Source organism: Citrus clementina, unplaced genomic scaffold (assembly GCF_000493195.1).
Source record: "Citrus clementina cultivar Clemenules unplaced genomic scaffold, Citrus_clementina_v1.0 scaffold_3, whole genome shotgun sequence".
In the NCBI taxonomy this organism is placed as follows: Eukaryota; Viridiplantae; Streptophyta; class Magnoliopsida; order Sapindales; family Rutaceae; genus Citrus; species Citrus x clementina.
This window is the reverse complement of record NW_006262339.1, coordinates 42448281-42467618: the sequence shown is the minus strand read 5'-3', so window position 1 is coordinate 42467618 and position 19338 is coordinate 42448281. Positions and strand designations below refer to the sequence as shown.

General features: G+C 34.8%; 4 protein-coding genes across 8 annotated transcripts; 2 read left to right on the top strand and 2 right to left on the bottom strand.

Annotated features, from left to right (window-relative positions):
* Window positions 1-2142: 2142 nt before the first annotated feature.
* Window positions 2143-6286, top strand: LOC18047636 (3-ketoacyl-CoA thiolase 2, peroxisomal). The gene is made up of 14 exons (XM_006443588.2): window positions 2143-2439; window positions 2541-2617; window positions 2711-2795; window positions 2891-3017; window positions 3318-3416; window positions 3506-3573; window positions 3653-3760; window positions 3848-3925; window positions 4002-4134; window positions 4234-4330; window positions 4540-4663; window positions 4747-4855; window positions 5158-5241; window positions 5964-6286. Exons 1-14 carry the CDS (start codon window positions 2353-2355, stop codon window positions 6071-6073), a joined length of 1386 nt encoding a protein of 461 aa, XP_006443651.1. The 5' UTR covers window positions 2143-2352; the 3' UTR covers window positions 6074-6286.
* Window positions 6287-6413: 127 nt separating this feature from the next.
* Window positions 6414-9113, bottom strand: LOC18047635 (thioredoxin-like protein 4B). Of its 2 annotated transcripts, none has more exons than XM_006443587.2 (5): window positions 8978-9111; window positions 8640-8782; window positions 8368-8525; window positions 7942-8008; window positions 6414-6694 (listed from the first exon to the last, which is right to left on the bottom strand). In XM_006443587.2, the coding sequence occupies exons 2-5, from the start codon at window positions 8769-8771 to the stop codon at window positions 6596-6598; spliced, it is 456 nt and encodes a 151-aa protein (XP_006443650.1). In that variant the 5' UTR covers window positions 8772-8782; window positions 8978-9111; the 3' UTR covers window positions 6414-6595. The 2 variants fall into 2 exon arrangements, with proteins under 2 accessions (XP_006443650.1, XP_006443649.2); XM_006443586.2 differs by having other exon boundaries at window positions 6601-6720; window positions 8978-9113.
* Window positions 9114-9569: 456 nt separating this feature from the next.
* LOC18047812 (sm-like protein LSM5) lies at window positions 9570-12790 on the bottom strand. Its single transcript, XM_024187760.1, has 4 exons — window positions 12495-12790; window positions 12283-12406; window positions 10151-10223; window positions 9570-10052 (listed from the first exon to the last, which is right to left on the bottom strand). The coding sequence occupies exons 1-4, from the start codon at window positions 12526-12528 to the stop codon at window positions 10020-10022; spliced, it is 264 nt and encodes an 87-aa protein (XP_024043528.1). The 5' UTR covers window positions 12529-12790; the 3' UTR covers window positions 9570-10019.
* A 1421-nt stretch (window positions 12791-14211) lies between these two features.
* LOC18047811 lies at window positions 14212-18731 on the top strand. Of its 4 annotated transcripts, none has more exons than XM_006443576.2 (3): window positions 14212-14481; window positions 15102-15345; window positions 17018-18731. In XM_006443576.2, exon 3 carries the CDS (start codon window positions 17038-17040, stop codon window positions 18205-18207), a length of 1170 nt encoding a protein of 389 aa, XP_006443639.1. In that variant the 5' UTR covers window positions 14212-14481; window positions 15102-15345; window positions 17018-17037; the 3' UTR covers window positions 18208-18731. The 4 variants fall into 4 exon arrangements, with proteins under 4 accessions (XP_006443639.1, XP_006443641.1, XP_006443640.1 ...); XM_006443578.2 differs by having other exon boundaries at window positions 17015-18731; XM_006443577.2 differs by having other exon boundaries at window positions 15102-18228; window positions 18328-18731.
* The last annotated feature ends 607 nt before the right edge of the window (window positions 18732-19338 follow it).

Here is a 19338-nt window from a genome sequence, read left to right as displayed (position 1 = left end):
GGACCCTAAGTCTCTAGGCACTTGTATATTTCTTTTGCATTTGGGAAAAGTATCACAGTGCATTGCATTAAGTATTCCGGGAGAGTAAGGAATTATTATTAATTGCCCCTGTGGGCTGAATAATTGCCCTTCCACCCCGTCAATAAGATTTTTTTTTTTTAATTAACATTATAGGTGTATTTGGCACACATATTACATTAGAATACATTATATTAAATTATAATGCAATACTATATTTGATGTCGTATGAATTGTATTATATAGAATAATATTATTTTATAATAATATCAAGATTAAATTAATATTATTTAAATTTATTAATATTTTTAGGTCTATTATTAATTTTTTGAAATTAAGTATTAAATAATTAATTTTATAATATAAAAATGATCTATTAATAATAAAAATATTATTATTAAATAATAAAATATTACAGTATTGTGCTATATTATTAATAGTATTATATTGTAATATAATTCGTTCCTATATATCAATTATTAGAGTATAGTGCAGTTTAATATTATATTGTAAAATTACAATATTATATCATTATATAATATAATATATTGTAAAACAAATTATGTTAAATTATAAATTTATTTTTATTTATTAAAGTCAATATCATTGTTTAATTTAAATTTAGTATTTTTAGTAACTAATAAATGATTACATAAAATTAAATATATTTTTTTACAAATTTAAATTAAAATAATTAAAATGAATTTATGTAATGAAAGTAAAATAATGTATTATCATTTATTTATTAATTTTAGTTCATTGCTATCTTATATTATCACTTAATTTAAATATAAATTAATATATTAATAAATATGAATTTAGTATGTTTATTAAATAATAAAAGTCCAATAATTATATTTTAAATGTAAATAATATTTTAATGCCATGCAATCAGAAATTATAATCATACATAGGTTTTTACAAGAATAATATTTTAATCATATGTAATACAGTAAAATACACGTGCTGTCAAGCTCACCTCAAGTGTATTATGTTTTAGGGTGTGATTAATGCGGAGCTACTACTGACTACTGTACTCTAACAACCCATTCAGTGTAGATTGATTAGTTTATAAATAAAACGATGCGATTTACTTCAACGTTGTTCGCGGGGGGCGTGGACTCAAAGGTAATGGCCTTTGACTGATGGTCAATATCGGCTAGCGACGTTTCACATGCTCGAATCAGAATCGCCTATTTTTTTTAATTTTTTTTTAATAATAATACATTATATCCAGGCTCCAGCTTCCCCAGTCCCTTCCACCCACCAACCTCATTGTTGAAATCTGCGTTCACTTCACATGAGAAAAATAAAAAAATTGACAACTCTTCGTTTAAGATTTGAATAATGCAAATATTACACTACAAACGGCTGTAACTTACTCCTTTTATAAAAATTATGTAAGTTTCACCATAATAAGAAAAATAAATTACAGACGACTGTAACTTAATTCAACTTCTTACGTAATAATATAAAATAAAGCCAATTTGGGGGGCTAAAAGATATTATTTCAATACGAAATACGAAAAATGCTTGGCAAATTCGGTGTGTTTTTACAACGACGCAAAGATGAAAGATGACACGCCACCAAGTCATACTAATTCCTCCGCTCTCAATCAGATATTGACACGCGTCCACTGCGAGGAAGTCGAAACGAAATAGTCTGCTTTCCATCTCATTTGTCTTGCCTTCTTTTCGGAATTTCCATTCCAAGTCAATACCCAATTTGATTGGTCTTTCTCTTTCATTATCGGCCTTCTGATTCATCCTTCTCACATCCTTCTTGGAAATCCACCCTTGTTTACAACACAAGTGAGAGTTCACATAAAAAAAAATTTTGAAAAAAAAATAAAATCAAACTCGAGTGTGATTTATAATTTTTTATATGCGCAGCATATTCTTTAATCTGCCTCATCATAAATTATTAACGCAAGTTTGTCTCCCCTTTTTATATCTATAAATTAAATATAAGTAAAAATTACGTTTATTAAATACAAATTAAATTGGCAACATAGGATGGTTTCCGAAAATAAAAAAAAAATACAAGGCAAGATACAACGGACGTGTACTGAAGCTGAATTAATAATGTAGTATGAAAAACGTGTTAGTCAACTCCACTTGTTTAGATTGCCATCTAGCCTTTAATTATTGGTGAATTTGTTCAGTCTGTCCGTCTGTCCTATAATTTCCCAAGTCTATTTCAGGGGCCAAAAAAAAAAAAAAAAGGTACTATAACTTCGGAGTAGATTCAAACCAGGAAAGTGTAAACAAGTCATCCCCGGTTCTCGATTCATCAGAACTCAAAAGCTCTCGATTGAAACCTGAGAGTGAGAGATGGAGAAAGCTCTTCACAGACAGAGAATTCTGCTTCAACATCTTCAACCTTCTTCTTCCCAAACCAGTGACTCGCCGGCTATTTCTGTAAGTTCACGTCGATCTTATTTTTTAATTTTTATTACTCTTTGTATTTATTTATTTGTTTACTTTCTTTTTCTTTTTTTGGTTTTTTATTATCATCAAAGGCGTCGATTTGTTCGGCTGGTGAGGCTGCAGGGTACCATAGGAAGCCTGCTTTTGATGATGATGTCGTAATTGTGGCGTAAGTTAAATTGTTGAATTTTTAAGGAAAAGTCTTGTAGCTTAATTCAACTTGTTATTTACATATTACTAATAAATGGAGTATTCCAAACAGTGCATACCGTACTGCAATTTGCAAGGCGAAACGTGGAGGCTTCAAGGATACTCTTGCCGATGATCTGCTTGCACCTGTTCTGAAGGTTTGACGCCTCTTAATCTAATTTTTATTTGGATGTATTGTTGCTGCAATTTTGGTTACAGTTACAATATTTGGTCCCTACTATTCTCGGTGCAGGCAGTGATAGAGAAAACGAGGTTGAATCCCAGCGAAGTAGGGGATATAGTTGTTGGTACAGTCTTGGCACCTGGCTCAACAAGAGCCATGGAGTGTAGGATGGCAGCGTTCTATGCTGGTTTCCCTGGTATGTTTTTCCTAATCATTCTTCTTCATGCACTCTCTACGACTCTCTTGTTAACTGGGGGTATGCACACACCATGGAAGTAAATTAGTTAAAGTCTCATTCAAAATGATTATTCAATTTGGTCTTGTTAAATGGAGTCATTGGAAAAATTGCAATGCTGACATTAAATCTTAAAAGTGAACAGTTCTAAAATATGATGTGAAGAAAAGGACTAGATAGTCTCGTTAGTTTTCATTGACCGTGGATCCCTCTTCAAATTCTTACTAAATCTTTGCTACATGATGCATCTGTTTTGACCAGAAACGGTGCCCCTCAGAACTGTCAACAGGCAGTGTTCATCTGGCTTGCAGGCGGTTGCTGATGTTGCAACTGCTATAAAAGCTGGATTGTATGACATTGGTAAGTGCAATTCAGATTCTTTACTTTATAGCTTTTCCTTATACTCTATTACTTTTCTTTTGTCTTACTCTTTGTTCCTTACAATGCAGGTATTGCTGCTGGATTGGAAAGCATGACTGTGAATTCTATTAGCGTTGTTGGCCAAGTTAACCCCAAAGTATATTCAAACTCTACTAGCTAGGAGACTTTTTTTTATCGTGCATTAGTACCTTCAATTAAATTTATAATGTTAACAGGTGGAGATCTTTACTCAAGCTCGGGACTGTCTTCTTCCTATGGGTATCACTTCTGAAAATGTTGCACAAAGATTTGGTGTGACACGACAAGAGCAAGACCTGGCTGCCGTAAGTCTATAGATCTTTTAATGCAATATTGTCTGTCGATGCCAACATATTATGTATTTGCTAAATACCTTAGATTTGTGAGAATAGATTGAATCTCATAGGCGTGCTGCTGCTGCAACTGCATCTGGCAAGTTTAAAGATGAAATTATTCCAGTGAATACCAAGGTAAATTATGCGGTGGATTTTCATGCACCTTTTTTTTCCCTGAAGTTTTCCGTATAACTGATAATATTCTATTAAGATTGTGGACCCAAAAACTGGAGTGGAGAAGCGTGTCACAATTTCTGTGGATGATGGAATTCGACCAAACACAACAATTGCAGATCTGGCTAAGCTGAAGCCTGCATTTAAAAAGGATGGGACGACAACTGCTGGTATTTAAAATAATCTCACTTGTGGAATTTTTGCCATGATTTTGATCAGTAGATTCAGGCATATTTTGAATTGAAATGTATCTGCAAATTGTATCCTAGGGAATGCTAGCCAGGTCAGTGATGGAGCTGGAGCAGTTCTTCTTATGAAGAGAAGTTTGGCTGTGCAGAAGGGTCTTCCAATTCTTGGTGTGTTCAGGTAAGACGAACTAGTTATGTAATTAGGCTTGATAGACAAATACAGAATATGAAGAAGACCATTTGTCTAGGAATTTAGAGAAGGGGCAAAACATGGCAGTATATAACTGATTATATGCACACATGAAACTTTTAGATAAAATTTTTTCTTTTAAGTGGAGATAAAAGTTCACATTCTTGCACCTAATATGCCATGTGCTATCCTTGCAGGAGTTTTGCTGCTGTTGGTGTAGATCCTTCTGTCATGGGCATAGGCCCAGCTGTTGCAATACCTGCTGCGGTGAAGTCTGCAGGTCTTCAGCTTGATGATATTAATTTGTTTGAGATAAATGAGGTATTGGTTCCTATAATTGCTGCAAATATAATGGTAAATTAAATTAGAGATCTTGACCTTTAAGCAATTTGTTACGTGTTCAGGCATTTGCATCCCAGTATGTTTATTGTATTAAGAAACTGGGGCTTGATCCTGAAAAAGTCAATGTTAATGGAGGTGCAGTGGCTCTTGGGCATCCTCTGGGTGCGACAGGTATTTACTATTTAGTTTTGAGTCTACAACGTGTCACAGAAAACTCACAATTTTCAGTTTGAAAATTACCCTGTATGTCTTATCATGTTTGGCTCTTGCAAATAGAGATCAGAAAAACATAACATGAACTTGGTATAAATATTACATATAATCGTGTGTTATTTACAGTTCGGGAGCATTGCGTCTGCAGGAATATTCTGTGACATATTTCTAACTTTTGAGAAGCTCCGTTAATTTTGAAAAGCAGAGCCTCAATTGTTGGTCTGCCACTAATTTAACAAGCCTATTTTTTTCTGTACTAGGTGCACGCTGTGTTGCAACTCTATTGAGTGAGATGAAGCGTCGTGGCAAAGATTGTCGATTTGGAGTGATCTCCATGTGCATAGGTATCTCTTAACCCCCCACCCTCTCTCTATATACATATAACTATCTGATATGAAGATGCATGATAGCTAATGAGGATGACACAAATTATAATGTGAAACCAAGGTAGAACATGTAAGGCTAGTATATAATAGATGACTTAATCTTTGGACAATCGGTCTGAGTTTAGTTGACGGCTAGTAGCATCCTTTTTAGTTTTTACCCACCCTCTTTTTTGGCATTGCTATATCAAACATAAGATGCATACTTGAGCCTGCCCGATTGGGTTTGCTAGAGAGGAGGTCCCACCTTAATGTCAAGACAAGTTTCACCATGTATATTTTGTCATTGATAGACACTCTCCTTTGTATATGTTCCTTTGTTTAACAAAAACTTCAGCTCAAAAAATACATTGATCCTCAACAAGGTATCCATTTGAAGCATCATTGAAATTTTAAAGTGGGATGAACTGATCAAAACCCCATTCAAGTTTCAATATTAATCCTTCCACTATTTTTCATCCCAAATAGTCCTTTTTGACTTAAAATAAGCTGGATGTTGAGGTACGTTCCTTGTACATGAAGTTAACCTAATTATCCCTTTTGTGACTAATGAAATGCATTTAGACTAATAAGTGCCTGGTTTTTGTGAAACCAGGACCGGATAAGATTTGCATTTTTTTTTCCTTTCTTGCCCTATCTTTCTTCCTGATGACAAACCATCCAAATGCTTATTCTCATTGCAGGCTCAGGCATGGGGGCTGCAGCAGTTTTGGAGAGAGGAGATTGTGTTGATGAACTATGCAATGCTCGAATGGTTCCAACTCACACCCACTTGTCGAAGGATGCCAAGTAGATGCATTTGTTTACAATTGCATCTCACTGTTTTATGTAAGCATGGATTGGTTGAATTTCAAAATTAGTTGGTGATGGGTACTATGGGTATTAATTGAAACATAATAAAGCCATTGCTAACTATCAAACAATCTGTTTTCAGATCCAATGGTGTGCAATTTTGGGTGTAATTGGACTTTAGAATTTTTCTATCGTAAAAGAAAGTAGGAAAATACAATCATGGTTATCATCCATTATGATATCCACCCACGTATTTTTAACTTTGTCCAAACCACAGGACTTTGGTTTGTTTAACATGAAACGGCTTCCGAGATTAAATCTCAAAAAGCGCTGTAAAAGAGTGGAACCAAATGAAACTGATATAAACAGTTGAGCACCATTTACAAGACATGGATAATGCAATAATCTTGTTTCCACCTGAGCAAACTACAGTATTTGTGATAAATAAATTTTCTAATGCTGATATTTCTAGTGTTAAAAATGAACATAGGAAGTGTATGGAGTCCCCAAGCCTTCCCCCATTCTACACATCCTTGTACAACAGCTGATATTTTGGTATTCGCTCTGGAGGCAGGGGGCAATTCACGATAAGCTTGCCTTTCATGGCTCCCCTATATATTGCCTGCACTACGGAAAGTGTCAGTAAGCCTGCACAAAGAGTTATAGTTTATCAATTTGGCATATACAGAAACCTAAACACAAAAAGGTTACAATTTTCTGGTTGATAGACAAGAATGTTACCAAAACCTCATTTTATGCCAAAACTTGCTTACCATATACATAAAGTTACTTCAGTATTGGAATTTGGGAGACTACTATAAATGTCTCCTCACGTATATTGTATAATATACACAGAAACTGTTTCACTACTATGAAGTTTTTATATTTTTGGCTTTTTGGCAAGTTACTGGTTGGTCATCTACAAAAACCAAGAGTTTTAAATGACAACTCCGAAACAAGAGACAATATACTTTAAAACAAACATGAGACATGCTCCAAGAAAACCAAGAAATTTAAAGGGATTATTATCATTTTACCACCTAACTTTTTCTGATATATCACTTTACCACCGAATAGACTTTTACAATAAATTCTGTTAAAATTTCTATTATTTTAATGGTTTGATGGTAAAACGATAAAATTTAAAGTATTAGGTGGAAAAAAAAAAGTAATTGCCAAAAAACTTTGGCGGGTAATTAATATGTCAAGAAAAAGTTAGGTGGTAAAATGATATTATCCCAAATTTAAATTTTGAAAATATCCTTTTTGCCTCAAAAGTGTGTCCAAACTTCAGAAGTGAAAGAATCTTGTTCTGCCCACCAAAACAGGCTTCCAGAACAGGGTATTCCTTTTAGTAACATGGTTGAAGGGGCTGAACTGTTGCATCTACCAAAGGACTTACGTGCCATCACTTTATATGAAGTGCAGAACATCTATGTTGACAATGGTATTATTGTCAAAATTGAAATCTCGGAGATGGATCTCCTAGCAATCCAACCGCGAACACCAAATTCTCCTAAGGAAATTAGGATAGAAACATTCTTCTAAGGTGATGCGAGAGCTAGGTAAGAGCAAGTACTCCTCGATGACACAATGTGTCTTCAAATCATCCAAAGCCTATTATCCTTGTCAGTGAGTTCAAAAATATGCTGCCAACGAGTTATGCCGTCTATAACACGTTTGCATGCAATGACCAAGCCAGTGTCGTATGTGTCAGTTTAGGGAGGGGGAAAAAAATTCTGCAATGCTATCTCCAGATCGATGAAGTAATCAGGCAACCATAATGATATCCACAGAGCCAGGATCAACAATCTGAATTGATGGCATAATCCAGTTTAATGGATTACTTAGGAACAAAAGATAGCATACCTCTACAACATCGATGAAGTCTTGTTTTCTATGGAATGCACCCACCCATTTAGTGTGATCAGCAGTCCTGTGTTAAGAAAAAAGAATCCTACATTGTGAATGGTAGTAATCAAGAACAGACTTGGATCATCAAAAATTATAGAAATATGCATGGAAGAATCTTAACTCTTTTTCAAATACTTTCCCATAATTATGCTGAAAATTAGGTCTTACTTTCATTTATGTGCACTTAAATGTGATTTTGATAATGAAAAGCTGTAATCAGCTTATAACAAATTGCAATTACAAATTTACTTTAAACATTTCACGTGCAATGTTACATAGATAAATTTAATGCTGTAATTTGTAATTGACGAAAGAAAATCGTTCCTTTGACATGCAAATTAAAGCAAAGGGAATGTGAAAGAAGAAAGCATAAAGACCCACCCAGAATCCATCTTCATATGATGAGCATTGAAGAAGAAAACAGTTGATGGAATCAAAGTAATATCGAAGTACTTGACGTAAACCTGAACATCCTCGGAGTCAATGTCCACGAGTGCCACATCGGCAAACTTTGAAACATCACGTGATGATTTTGCAAGCTGTAAGTAATAATTATTTTATTAGTAATTGAATAAACAATACCATTAGGAAAACCAAAAAAAAAAAAAAAAGGAGGAAAATAAGCAAAGATAGAAGAGAGGAAGAGATAATACGATGTCGTCAAGCTGGAGACAGAGGGCGTCCATGGCGCGACCGAAGCGGAGGACGAGAACCTTATCGATCGTGTCTCTAATAATTGTATCTATTTCTTTCTTCTTCGTTAGGGTTGTTAGCAGGTAACTCATCTTCCTTCCCCCTAATTAAGAATGTTAAGGGAAAAAAAAAGAATTATAAAAGCTTAAGCTTGTTCATGCATTACACAAAATTTTCAATTGTTAAAATAAATAAATAATTATTAATCAGTCAGTAATTCTTCGGAATTAATATTTATTAATCGTTAGTTAACGAACAGCTGTGAAATATTTGTACTTCGTAAAGGAAAGTTATTTACCTGATCGGAATTTTGCCGGGAACAGCGAGATTGATTGTCTTCGATTCGACTCTTCTCTTCTCTTCTCGTCGAGAACGTTTTAATCGAAATCAATGATATTTAAAACAATTTGATTTGAATTTTGACGTGGCAAATGGCAACCGTACCTGGCTACTGGCTAGGCAGGTGCGTTTTTGCATGTTAGCATTCTTTTTCTTTTTGCCCATTCATCTCAGCATTTTCATTTTCCCAGTAAAATATTAATATACACCGTCAGTCGTCAATGTCATTTCAGTAAAAAATAACTTCTATATATATATATATACATATTTTTTAAAAAAAAAAAATTGAAAACCTTTTTCATGCAGAGAGTAACTCAAAACCAAAAGCCCAAACCGTCTTTCCGCCCCATTGCGAACGAACAACAGACCTCTAATACTCGTGTGGAGAGGCTGCCGTTGAAAATTAAGATTTGATATTTTGAGTTAAAATTAAGGATTATCAAGAGAGAGGAGTGAGTCAAAATTTAAACTCGATGGAGAAATGTCATTACTTTAAAGAAGTATGCATAATCAAGAGTATTATGAGTAAATTCAAGAGTAAATTCAAATAGTTTAAGAAACTCGTATCTTCGTTTCATTGTAAGTATTTCACACAATAGTAGATCAATTAGTCTGGGTAATAGCAGAGAATAACATATGATTCACATCATCACCTCGTTGTGGACCAAGATTTCTAGTCATCCAAAAACTATTACCTAATACCTACAGCAGTATAACTCAGTATTCTACTCCGATGGATTGAGCAAGTGAGCCGGTCTACTAATTTAATTTAGTTACTCGAATTTCATTAGGAGCAACACAAACAGTTACACATTTCCACATAAGCGATTATTAAAACCATCTACTAAATAGCATTTTCAGTTAGGTGAAACATAATCCATCCTAATTTAATACTCCAGCCGAGAGGCATGTCACCTACAGAATTTTAAAGTAAAATTGGTGACAATAAAACAGATCTCAGTGGACTAGACCTCGTTAAAACTGAGGTAGAGTCCACACCCTTATTCTGGATCAGGTGAGCCACCGGGAACAAGCTGTATTGCAAACAAATTGTCAGTAACAATTTAATTAGCAAAATGAAAGTTGTTTCCCACAAGTCAATCATAAGGTGTAATTCATAAGGAATACTCACTATAGCAATGTTGTTTCCGTTGAGCAAAATCTGATCAAGCTTTGTAATCCGTCTACCTTCAGCAGTGATTTCACTGTGATAAATATAGAAGCAAAAAACAGATTGAAATTAGGTACAAGACCATTAACCTTTGAAGTAAAAGAGATTATATAACAAGGACGAGTAAATACGTGCCAAGGTGCATGCTATTTCAGTACACTGCTTCATGATAAGGGTCAGAGATCTGATTTTCTAATTTCATATAAATACAAAGCATTATATCATTCTAAACAAAACATTAACATGAATAGAAAGGTTTGAGGGGCCACTAAGCTAACAATCTGAGACAGTAATTATTTCAACTTGTGTTGCATTGCTCTTTTCAATACTTTTCATGAATAATAAAAGATGTATCTGCTTTATCCACCAAACAAAAAGTTTTTTCTGACTTCCAAAAATGGCAAAAGAAACCCATTGCCAAACTCCGGCAGGTATAACTTCCTATAGTTCTCAACAAATGAAAGTAGAGAATTCAAACAGAGGAAAGTTAATTGCCATTGTAGAAGAGCAAAATTGTCCCAAGATAAAGAAAAAAACAGCACACACAATACCGAAGATATATCCTCATTGATGTCCTTCAACAATTGAGCACGACTTTAGGCTAGGAAGTCTACCTCGGACCTTTTTTAGCAAATTTGCAACTCCAACACCTTTAATCCATTAGATGGTGCTTAAGCAGTCATCATCTCCAACAACTTTTTAAATTCTCATTCATCAGTTACAAGAGCTGCCAGTTATACCCTGGTAGCTGTTCCGTCAAGTTTAACATGAAAATGTCATTTATTGAGGATAGACAACTGCCACAAATCAGAACAAACAAAGCAGGAGAAGAAAAAGCAATTGCCTACCCATTCCACGAGAACTGGAAAGCAAAAGATTTAGTGAATAATTGTTAATAGATGCACTAACACATCTTTTCAACTTCCATGAAAATTTTTACCCCAAAACTGTACTTCTCTGCAAGCCAGAATGACGATGACTTCTATCATACAATCCCAACTTAGGAATGAGAACTGAAGAATAGAGAATCTTTCTTGACAGAGGCCACCCTTGATGACTTCTATCATACAATCCAAACTTAGGAATGAGAACTGAAGGATAGAGAATCTTCCTTGACAGAGGCCACCCCTATGGCTCGATATGTAGCCAAAAAGCCAGAATGATGATGAAATCTATCATACAATGCCAACTTAGGAATGAGAACTTTAGAATAGAGGATCTTCCTTGACAGAACCACCCTTAAAATGTGCCGTATCAAAGAGAAGATTCAGATTAATAGGGTGACATCACCATACAAGCAATCAAGTGATTATATTGGCGTCTTATATATAATGCATGTGTGAAAAGAAACCAACTTGATAATTGACATTTGGCTTCAGATATTTCCCTTGAAGAATTTACCATCTTATCACATAAACAATCTCAGTTTGGCATATAAGATTTCCCAATAATCAACTGGTAACTTACAAGACCTCTAATCATTGGCTACAAAAGAAAACCTCAGCATTTCTCACAATCTAAGAAAAATACGCATCCACTTCCATGAAAGAGTGAGAGAACTTCACTCTTTCCACACACACATAATCATCCCTTAAGCTTGCTAAACTGCCTCTATACCATTCTGAAAAAGACCACTGTTCCTAAAAGAGAAAGAGAACCAATCGGCATCCTTGACTCCGAATCCACACATGCCATTTCAAAATAGACCACGACAAGAATCACCCAAAATCTTTCTCATTCATTCCAACATCCCAAATCAACACATAACTCTCTCACAGTCGAAAAGGCCAATCACAAGTTAACCCCTTTCTAGAGCAGACAAAACAATTTTTTTTCTAAACAAAGACCCAATCGCGCATGTAGTACAAATAAAGTAGGTCAAACAAGAATAGTTGCATGCATTTGCTTGTTAAAAAAATGGATTCACTTACTTCGACCCAAAACTATATGAAGTTAAAAAAGATGCCTTAAAACCCTAAAACAAACAACTAAATAAACACTTAAAAGAAAGGCACAAGTAAACGACGAAATTGAGTGATCAATAAACGTAAAACCCTAATACAGAGAAATTAGAAAGTTAAGAGAAGCTTTACTATTCGGTGACGTCTTCAAGGACCATGTTGACGTAGACGTCAAATCCTTTAAGAGTGCCAACAAGCTCCTTGTCTCCTTTCATTATCACCCAAATTTTGGACCCTATGCATCTGTCTATTAGCTCTGCGCCACCCGTGAATTAATTAATTAATTTTCCATTTTGATTTCCTTCAGAAACTAAAACAATGAGACGAAACAGAGACTGCGTTACCTGATGGGAGGAGCTGCGAAGGATTGTGAGCCATGCCGTGAGTAAGCGAGAGCGATTGGAGGACTTTTGGTTTGCTTTTGCCTTTTCCCCCGTTTGCGAAGTTCAAGCGCCTTTGTGAAATTGTCGCGGCGCTGTGATTTAAAAATCAATTCTTTTTTATTTTGGGGTTTGGTAAATTCGGTTTTCAAGCGCCTTTGTGAAATTGTCGCGGCGCTGTGATTTAAAAATCAATTCTTTTTTATTTTGGGGTTTGGTAAATTCGGTTTGTAAATGCTGTGAAAAGGCAGTGTGCATCTCGGATGGTACAATTTTGCGGAGTTTGTGTGGAATAAATTATCAATTAATCTTGTGGAGGAATCGAATTTAAGTTGTGTCTAATAGTAGAGATTGTAATAAATGAATTCGCTACATTAAATACTATTTTTTTCTTTTAATTTAAATTTTTTTTAGTATGAAGTTTAGAACGGCTTTAAATTTGTAATTTGTAATAATCAGTTTAGGAATTTTATGTAAATTTATTGCTAAAAGACGACCATTGTTACATTGGAAATTATATTATGAGTGACCCCAACATTTGGACACGGTATGATATATGTGTATTTGAGCCCCTACTTAGAGAATTTTTTTGAATGTATTAGAGATATTATGTTAGTCATATAATAAATAAATAAATAATATTATGATGTGTGTATATTTTTTAAAAAAAACTACCATGCAAATGGTATTTATATTAAATTCAATTGGACATGTTATGCGTGCATTAATTGATTATATTACTTATAATGTATTTTAAAATTATTCTCCTACTTAAGTTTTGATGTCATATGTCACTTATCTATTAAATGATGCATTAGTTGGTTATATTACTTTTAATGTATTCTCAAATTCTTCTCCTACTTAAGTCTCGATGTCATATGTCACTCATATATTAAATGATGCATTAGTTGGCAATATTACCTTTAATGTATTATAAAATTCTTCTCCACTTGAGCCCTTATGTCATATGTCACTTATTTATTAAATGATTGATTTCATAACTTATACAATTACTTAATTACTATTTAATATATGAATATTGTATCAGTTGAAACTTAAATTAAGACTTAAATATTAGAATGTCTAGCATTACTTGAATATGAAATATCATTCTAGCTCAATCTACTGACTTTTACTTGTAATGAATAAAAAAATTATTTTTTGTTTAAGGAAAAAAAAATTTAGTTGCAATGCTTTCCCAAAATAATCTGAATTCTGACTACCCCTTTCCATAATAATCTGACATACATATTAGTAGGTGCAGATTCACGCCTTCTGCGAAGTCCTAACCACCCCACCACCATAGCCCATAGTATAGATCTTAAGGATCACCTAACTAATCATTCAATTAATCGAGAGGGTTTCTTTTCTACATTTCTTCAAATGTGGGTCACGACTCTTGTGTCATTTTTTCTTCTTTTCTAGAGAAAAAAAAAAAGAAAAAAAGAAAATCCCATTAAAAGAGTTCTTGGTTCTTTTACGTGTAACTAAAAACACACGTAAAACGTCCAAAAAAATAAAAATCCAAAACGAACGTATTTCTTATATTTTTATTTTATTTCCCCAAAAATAAGTTATAATGTCAGTAGCCACGTCAAACGAACCGCAACCGCACCGATGCGCGCCACGTGTAAGAAATCGACCGGCACACCACCTTCCCCCAGGCAGCAAGAAAGAAGGCTGTTTGCATAATGCATAGAATCCGATGAAAATTCCCCCTGCCTATCTTGACCTCCCTTTATCAATTCTCGTTTCTCGTCCTTTCACCTATAGATAAATTTATAAATAATTATTTTATTTATTTATTTAGAAAATTAAACTGTATAAATAACCAAACCAAAACCTCCCGATTCGCGTAATCGCTATTATCTTAAGCAAACCCGTTACGCAACCATCATAGGGATCAAAGCATCTCGAAAAATTCAGACGAACTGGAACTCAAATCTCTTCTGTAATTCTTTTTTTTACCTTATTTTCTTTTAATTTGTTCGAATCGATTTCGCTGCTATCGATTACCTGTAAATTATTATGCTCGTTAGTTCTTATTGTTATTGGCGGTTTTTGAATGATCCGATTCTGATTACAAGTTAAGGATGTCGAATGTTTACTCGAAAATGAATCAATTTTCGAATTAGTATATCATTGGCGCATATATTGCCCCGATTATTCTTTTATTTGTCATATTATGTTTGTTTTGGAAAAGATGTATGATTGTTGATTGATAGATGGATGTGTTTCTGGTGTAGGGCTCATGTTATAATTGTTCGTTGATCGGTTTAGATGATTACTTGATGATAGATAAGTATCCGATGTATCAAGAATTTGTTGATCGAATGAAATGATTAGCAAAACATAGTAATTTGAACTTCATGCTTATCTAAACTGATTGGTGCTTATAAACTTGTATCATTTGATTAACTGGTTACAATTATTAAGTTGCATTTATTTCTTTAAATTCAGTTTGAATAGTTGGTGCTATTGTAAAGGTTTGTTCTGTCATTTGATGACTTCAATTTTTTATTTGAAATGTTCTTTATTCACAATTGCTTCTGTTTTGTGGTGTAATTGCAGGTTTAAACATTCACTTGTGATCTAGTGGCTCAAGGCATAGCTGTTAATTATTTATTCAAGGGCTTGTTATCTCCAGATTTGTAGAACTGTTTATTTCTAAATCATTGTTGCATGCTTTGGAGCAGTGCTCGAGTGTTTTTGCTGTGATTACAAAGTTAATAAAAGATTTCATTGTTTCAAGTTTTCCAACTGGTACGTAGAGGTTCAGAAGGTTGCAGTAGGAAATCAGTTTAGAGTTTTTGTGGTAAGTGTATGTGAAGTTAACTGACATACATAGTATTCGTATCATTAATTTATGTATACAGCATTTCAAATCTTATGATTTTACTGTGGAAGTGCCATATCAATTTACAATCCGTCATATTATTTATCTCATGTTGAGGTTGTTTATTTATTTATTTTTTTGATGCGAAACTGTATGTTTATCATATGGCTTTTATTTATGTTTGTATTGCATTTATATGTTTGCTCTATTCTACATCGAGTTTCATTTATTTTGACCTTATACACTGAAGCTTCATTGAAAGATTATATCAGACTGCTACTATGGAATGGGTGGGTTTATGTGATTGCTTAGTGGTTTTTATGAGTTTGTCAAGATTGGCTTTGAGGAAGGAAGGACTTGCCAGATAATAATTCAGTGTGGGTTGTGGGGCGTCTTTACCATTCGACTAACTGCTTGTATGCACACTTCTGGAATTATTAAACTGCTGTAAAACAACCTATACATACGCGCCCGCGCGCGCACATATGGGATGGGTTTAGTCTCACCGAATACTATTTAAAGGCTTTTTTATTTGATGGGCTTAATTTACTTGTGGAATGCCTTTTTTCTTTAGAAATTGATAATATAGAGGAAAAGAAAACGGAGACATTGATCGTTCTTATAACAATCTACCACAACAATCCTAGATTTGGATAAGAGGTTTTGAGAAATTGATAACATAATCCATTATGTTGCATACTGGTTGGTTCCAAATTTATTAGGTCGTAGTTTGAAAATAAAACATCAGGGAAAGAAAGAATTTATACCCTACTATGACTGCAGTGCACGATGAGCTTGATATAGGGGAAAATCTGTAATGCATGAATTTTGGCCTGTGCCTGTTCGGGCACCAAATTGGGCAAATCTTTTGGGCGTTGTAGCACTGCTGCTGAAATAGCACTGGTACTTTGTGGTGGCTACACTGTTTGTGATTAGTTGATTGTTTTGGTAAAGTTGTTTAGATACTTCATGTCATAGTTGATTGTTGGTATCTTCGTCACCTAAGCCCTATTTTCACTGGCTGGCTATGTTCCTTTTTCTAATGCAGATGCAAATTTTTATTTCATCCCCTTTAATGCCAAAACCACGACAATAACATCAAAACACATACAAAAAGAGAACCAGCATAGTTGCACACAAACTATTAATTTTCTTATTTCTCGTAATTTTAAGAAATGCTCCTTGGTCTCTTTCCCTTCCATATCTAGTGAGTTTTGAAATACATTTGACTGCAACATTGAGGGCATCTTGCTTCATTATCATTTCGTCTGAAATTAGGTAGATCTAGTTCATGATTAAATATATTTTATTTAGTTTAATGGTGCAGTAAATGATGAACTTTCTAATCAAAATGATTAATGTAAAATTGCAGGATTCCCAATTTTATATTTGTTATTTGGTTGATTTACTTTATATGTTTCTTTTCTCCAATTCAGTGACTTGTGTTTTACTTTTTCCACGCATATCTTGTGGGGGTAAGTGACTGATTCACTGCATCTAATTCAATCAAACTTGCAACAATGATATTGTTAAATTTTTTGTAAACTTGCAAGTTTGTGTCGATGGTGTACAGTATTTTGGTTGATCTATTTGATGCATGAACTATGTTCTAGTGGTTTTGATGTTCTGATAAATTCAATATGTTTAGTAGTTTACGACAGTGCATGCAAGATGGCTGGTGTGAAAAGAAGAATGTATACTGATTCAGATATTCATGCTCTTCACAAAGAGTTGGATGAGATCTCATGCCCCATCTGCATGGACCATCCACATAATGCTGTTCTTCTCATCTGCAGCTCGCATGACAAGGGTTGCAGATCTTACATTTGTGATACAAGTTACCGGCATTCAAATTGCTTGGACCGGTATAAGAAATTAAGGACCAGTTCTAGGAACAATACAACTTTATCCCATTCTTCACCTTCACACCCTCAACACAATAGTAATGCTTCTGATATGAATTTGGCTTTGAGAACTGACTTTGTTGAAAGTAGTGAAAATCTCAATCTGAATGGAAGCAATGCTTTATCTGATGGATTGCCAGAAGGACCAGGGGAAAATAATATTCAACAGGCAGATAGGCTGTTAGAAAGGGAAGGAGAAGGCAATTTGAATCCAGAAGCGGGGAACTCTCAGACCTTTCATGAACGGACTGAACTTGAAGGGTTAGATGTAGATAATTCGTCTGAATCAATCCTGACTTTGAAATGCCCCATGTGCCGTGGAGCAATACTTGGCTGGGAGGTTGTAGAAGAGGCCAGAAAATATCTTAACCTGAAAAGGAGAACTTGTTCCAGAGAGTCATGTTCCTTTGTTGGTAATTACCAGGAATTGCGTCGACATGCCAGGAGGGCTCACCCAACGACCAGACCCTCTGATATTGACCCATCTAGGGAACGAGCCTGGCGACGCCTTGAGCACCAAAGGGAGTATAGTGATATTGTTAGCGCTATTCGTTCATCTATGCCAGGTGCTGTTGTAGTTGGTGATTATGTTATTGAGAATGGTGATAGGTTCTCCGCTGGAAGAGAAAGTGGCAATGGTGAAGTTAATGCACCATGGTGGACTACGTTCTTTTTGTTTCACATGATCGGTTCAATGGATGGTACTGGTGAATCAAGAGCCCGTTCAAGGGCATGGACAAGGCATCGGCGTACTGCTGGAGCTTTATCTGAGCGCCGTCGCTTCCTTTGGGGTGAGAATCTTTTGGGTCTTCAAGATGAAGAAGATGATGAAGAAGATGACTTGCATATATTCAGTGATGTGGGTGAAGATACATCTCCAATCCCAAGGAGACGGCGACGTTTGACACAATCCAGGTCTGATGAGGATCAGCCATGAGAGGTGGCCAGCACATTCCTGGTAAATTCTGGTTTCTTGACATGACTTTGATATGTGCTGGAATTGTATTTAAGATTGCTTTGCCTGACCCAGCTGGTGTTTTTTTACCCTAATGTTCAGTAATTTGCAGACACTGCCTCTCTTGAGAGGAGAATCTATAAGCTGATTAACAACCATATTTTCAGAAATCATCTGCTAGAAGTGCGGTTATGCAGGGTCTGTGTATGTGAATATATCGTTACAGCTGGGTCTGTGCATGTGAACATATCGGCATGGATTGTGTTTAAACCTCAATGGGTTTCTTCATACATGGGAAAGGAAGAAAACAAGAGAGTTTTACTGGGGTTACTAAAGACTGATTCATTTGTGTTTAATTGTCGTCTTATTTCTAGATTGGAATTGCATTGTACTCTCTATTCTGATGATTGCATTTCTCGCCCTGTCTGTTCACTCCATTTGAACTGTTGAGTGTTTTAGCATTAGTTTATTTTTAAGTTAATGGGAATGTTTGTTGCTCAAAGTTATGATTGCACCCTGGGTGCTGTTTTCATTGAAATGAATCCAATTTCTTAAAAGTGATTTTTAACCATCAAAATTATCAGTTTGATACCATGTCAGTTTTTAACTGTTGTGATTCGAACGCTGGTCGTGCAATTTGTAAGGCATCTTCTTTTCTTCCCAATGCTTCAATTTTCTAGAGTGGATTAGCCCAATTTTTTAAACTTCAAAGTTTTTTTTTTTAATTATTATTATTATTATGATAAGGATGAGACTCAGACTTATGAAAATGAAATTGTATTTCCTAGCTGTGACAGAGAATAGAACTCGGACCCAGCTGCCAGTGAATCAAATCAATAACGGTTTGAATAGGTGAGATTATTTAAGCTATGAGCATCTATTAACTGGCCGTCACCTCCAGCCAGCGTGACAACCCAATGCCAGTTGTCGGTTTGTTAAAGTTAATTTTGGTACTAATAGAATTCTTGTCGCAAAATCTGTTGGCAATTGAGCTTTTCATTTGCTGCAAATTTATAGGTGAAGTTTCGGCTTTCATAAATTAGTCACTAATGTGTTGGCAAAGCAGCACTACTGTGAAACATGCCCATGTGATGTAATTTCACTCAAAGTAAG

Excerpts from the sequence above, each read along its gene's own strand:
- LOC18047635 (XM_006443587.2), bottom strand. The coding sequence starts at position 8,771 with ATGAGTTACCTGCTAACAACCCTAACGAAGAAGAAAGAAATAGATACA. Across the intron at positions 8,009-8,367 it reads CATATGAAGATGGATTCTGG|GACTGCTGATCACACTAAAT; the intron begins GTGGGTCTTTAT and ends TTCTTAACACAG. Across the intron at positions 6,695-7,941 it reads ACTTCATCGATGTTGTAGAG|GCAATATATAGGGGAGCCAT; the intron begins GTATGCTATCTT and ends TCCGTAGTGCAG.
- LOC18047636 (XM_006443588.2), top strand. The coding sequence starts at position 2,353 with ATGGAGAAAGCTCTTCACAGACAGAGAATTCTGCTTCAACATCTTCAA. Across the intron at positions 4,664-4,746 it reads ATTTGTTTGAGATAAATGAG|GCATTTGCATCCCAGTATGT; the intron begins GTATTGGTTCCT and ends TTACGTGTTCAG. Across the intron at positions 4,856-5,157 it reads GCATCCTCTGGGTGCGACAG|GTGCACGCTGTGTTGCAACT; the intron begins GTATTTACTATT and ends TTTCTGTACTAG.
- LOC18047812 (XM_024187760.1), bottom strand. The coding sequence starts at position 12,528 with ATGGCTCACAATCCTTCGCAGCTCCTCCCATCAG. Across the intron at positions 12,407-12,494 it reads TTCGCAGCTCCTCCCATCAG|AGCTAATAGACAGATGCATA; the intron begins GTAACGCAGTCT and ends CGGGTGGCGCAG. Across the intron at positions 10,224-12,282 it reads CTTGAAGACGTCACCGAATA|TGAAATCACTGCTGAAGGTA; the intron begins GTAAAGCTTCTC and ends TATTTATCACAG.
- LOC18047811 (XM_006443577.2), top strand. The coding sequence starts at position 16,960 with ATGCATGAACTATGTTCTAGTGGTTTTGATGTTCTGATAAATTCAATA.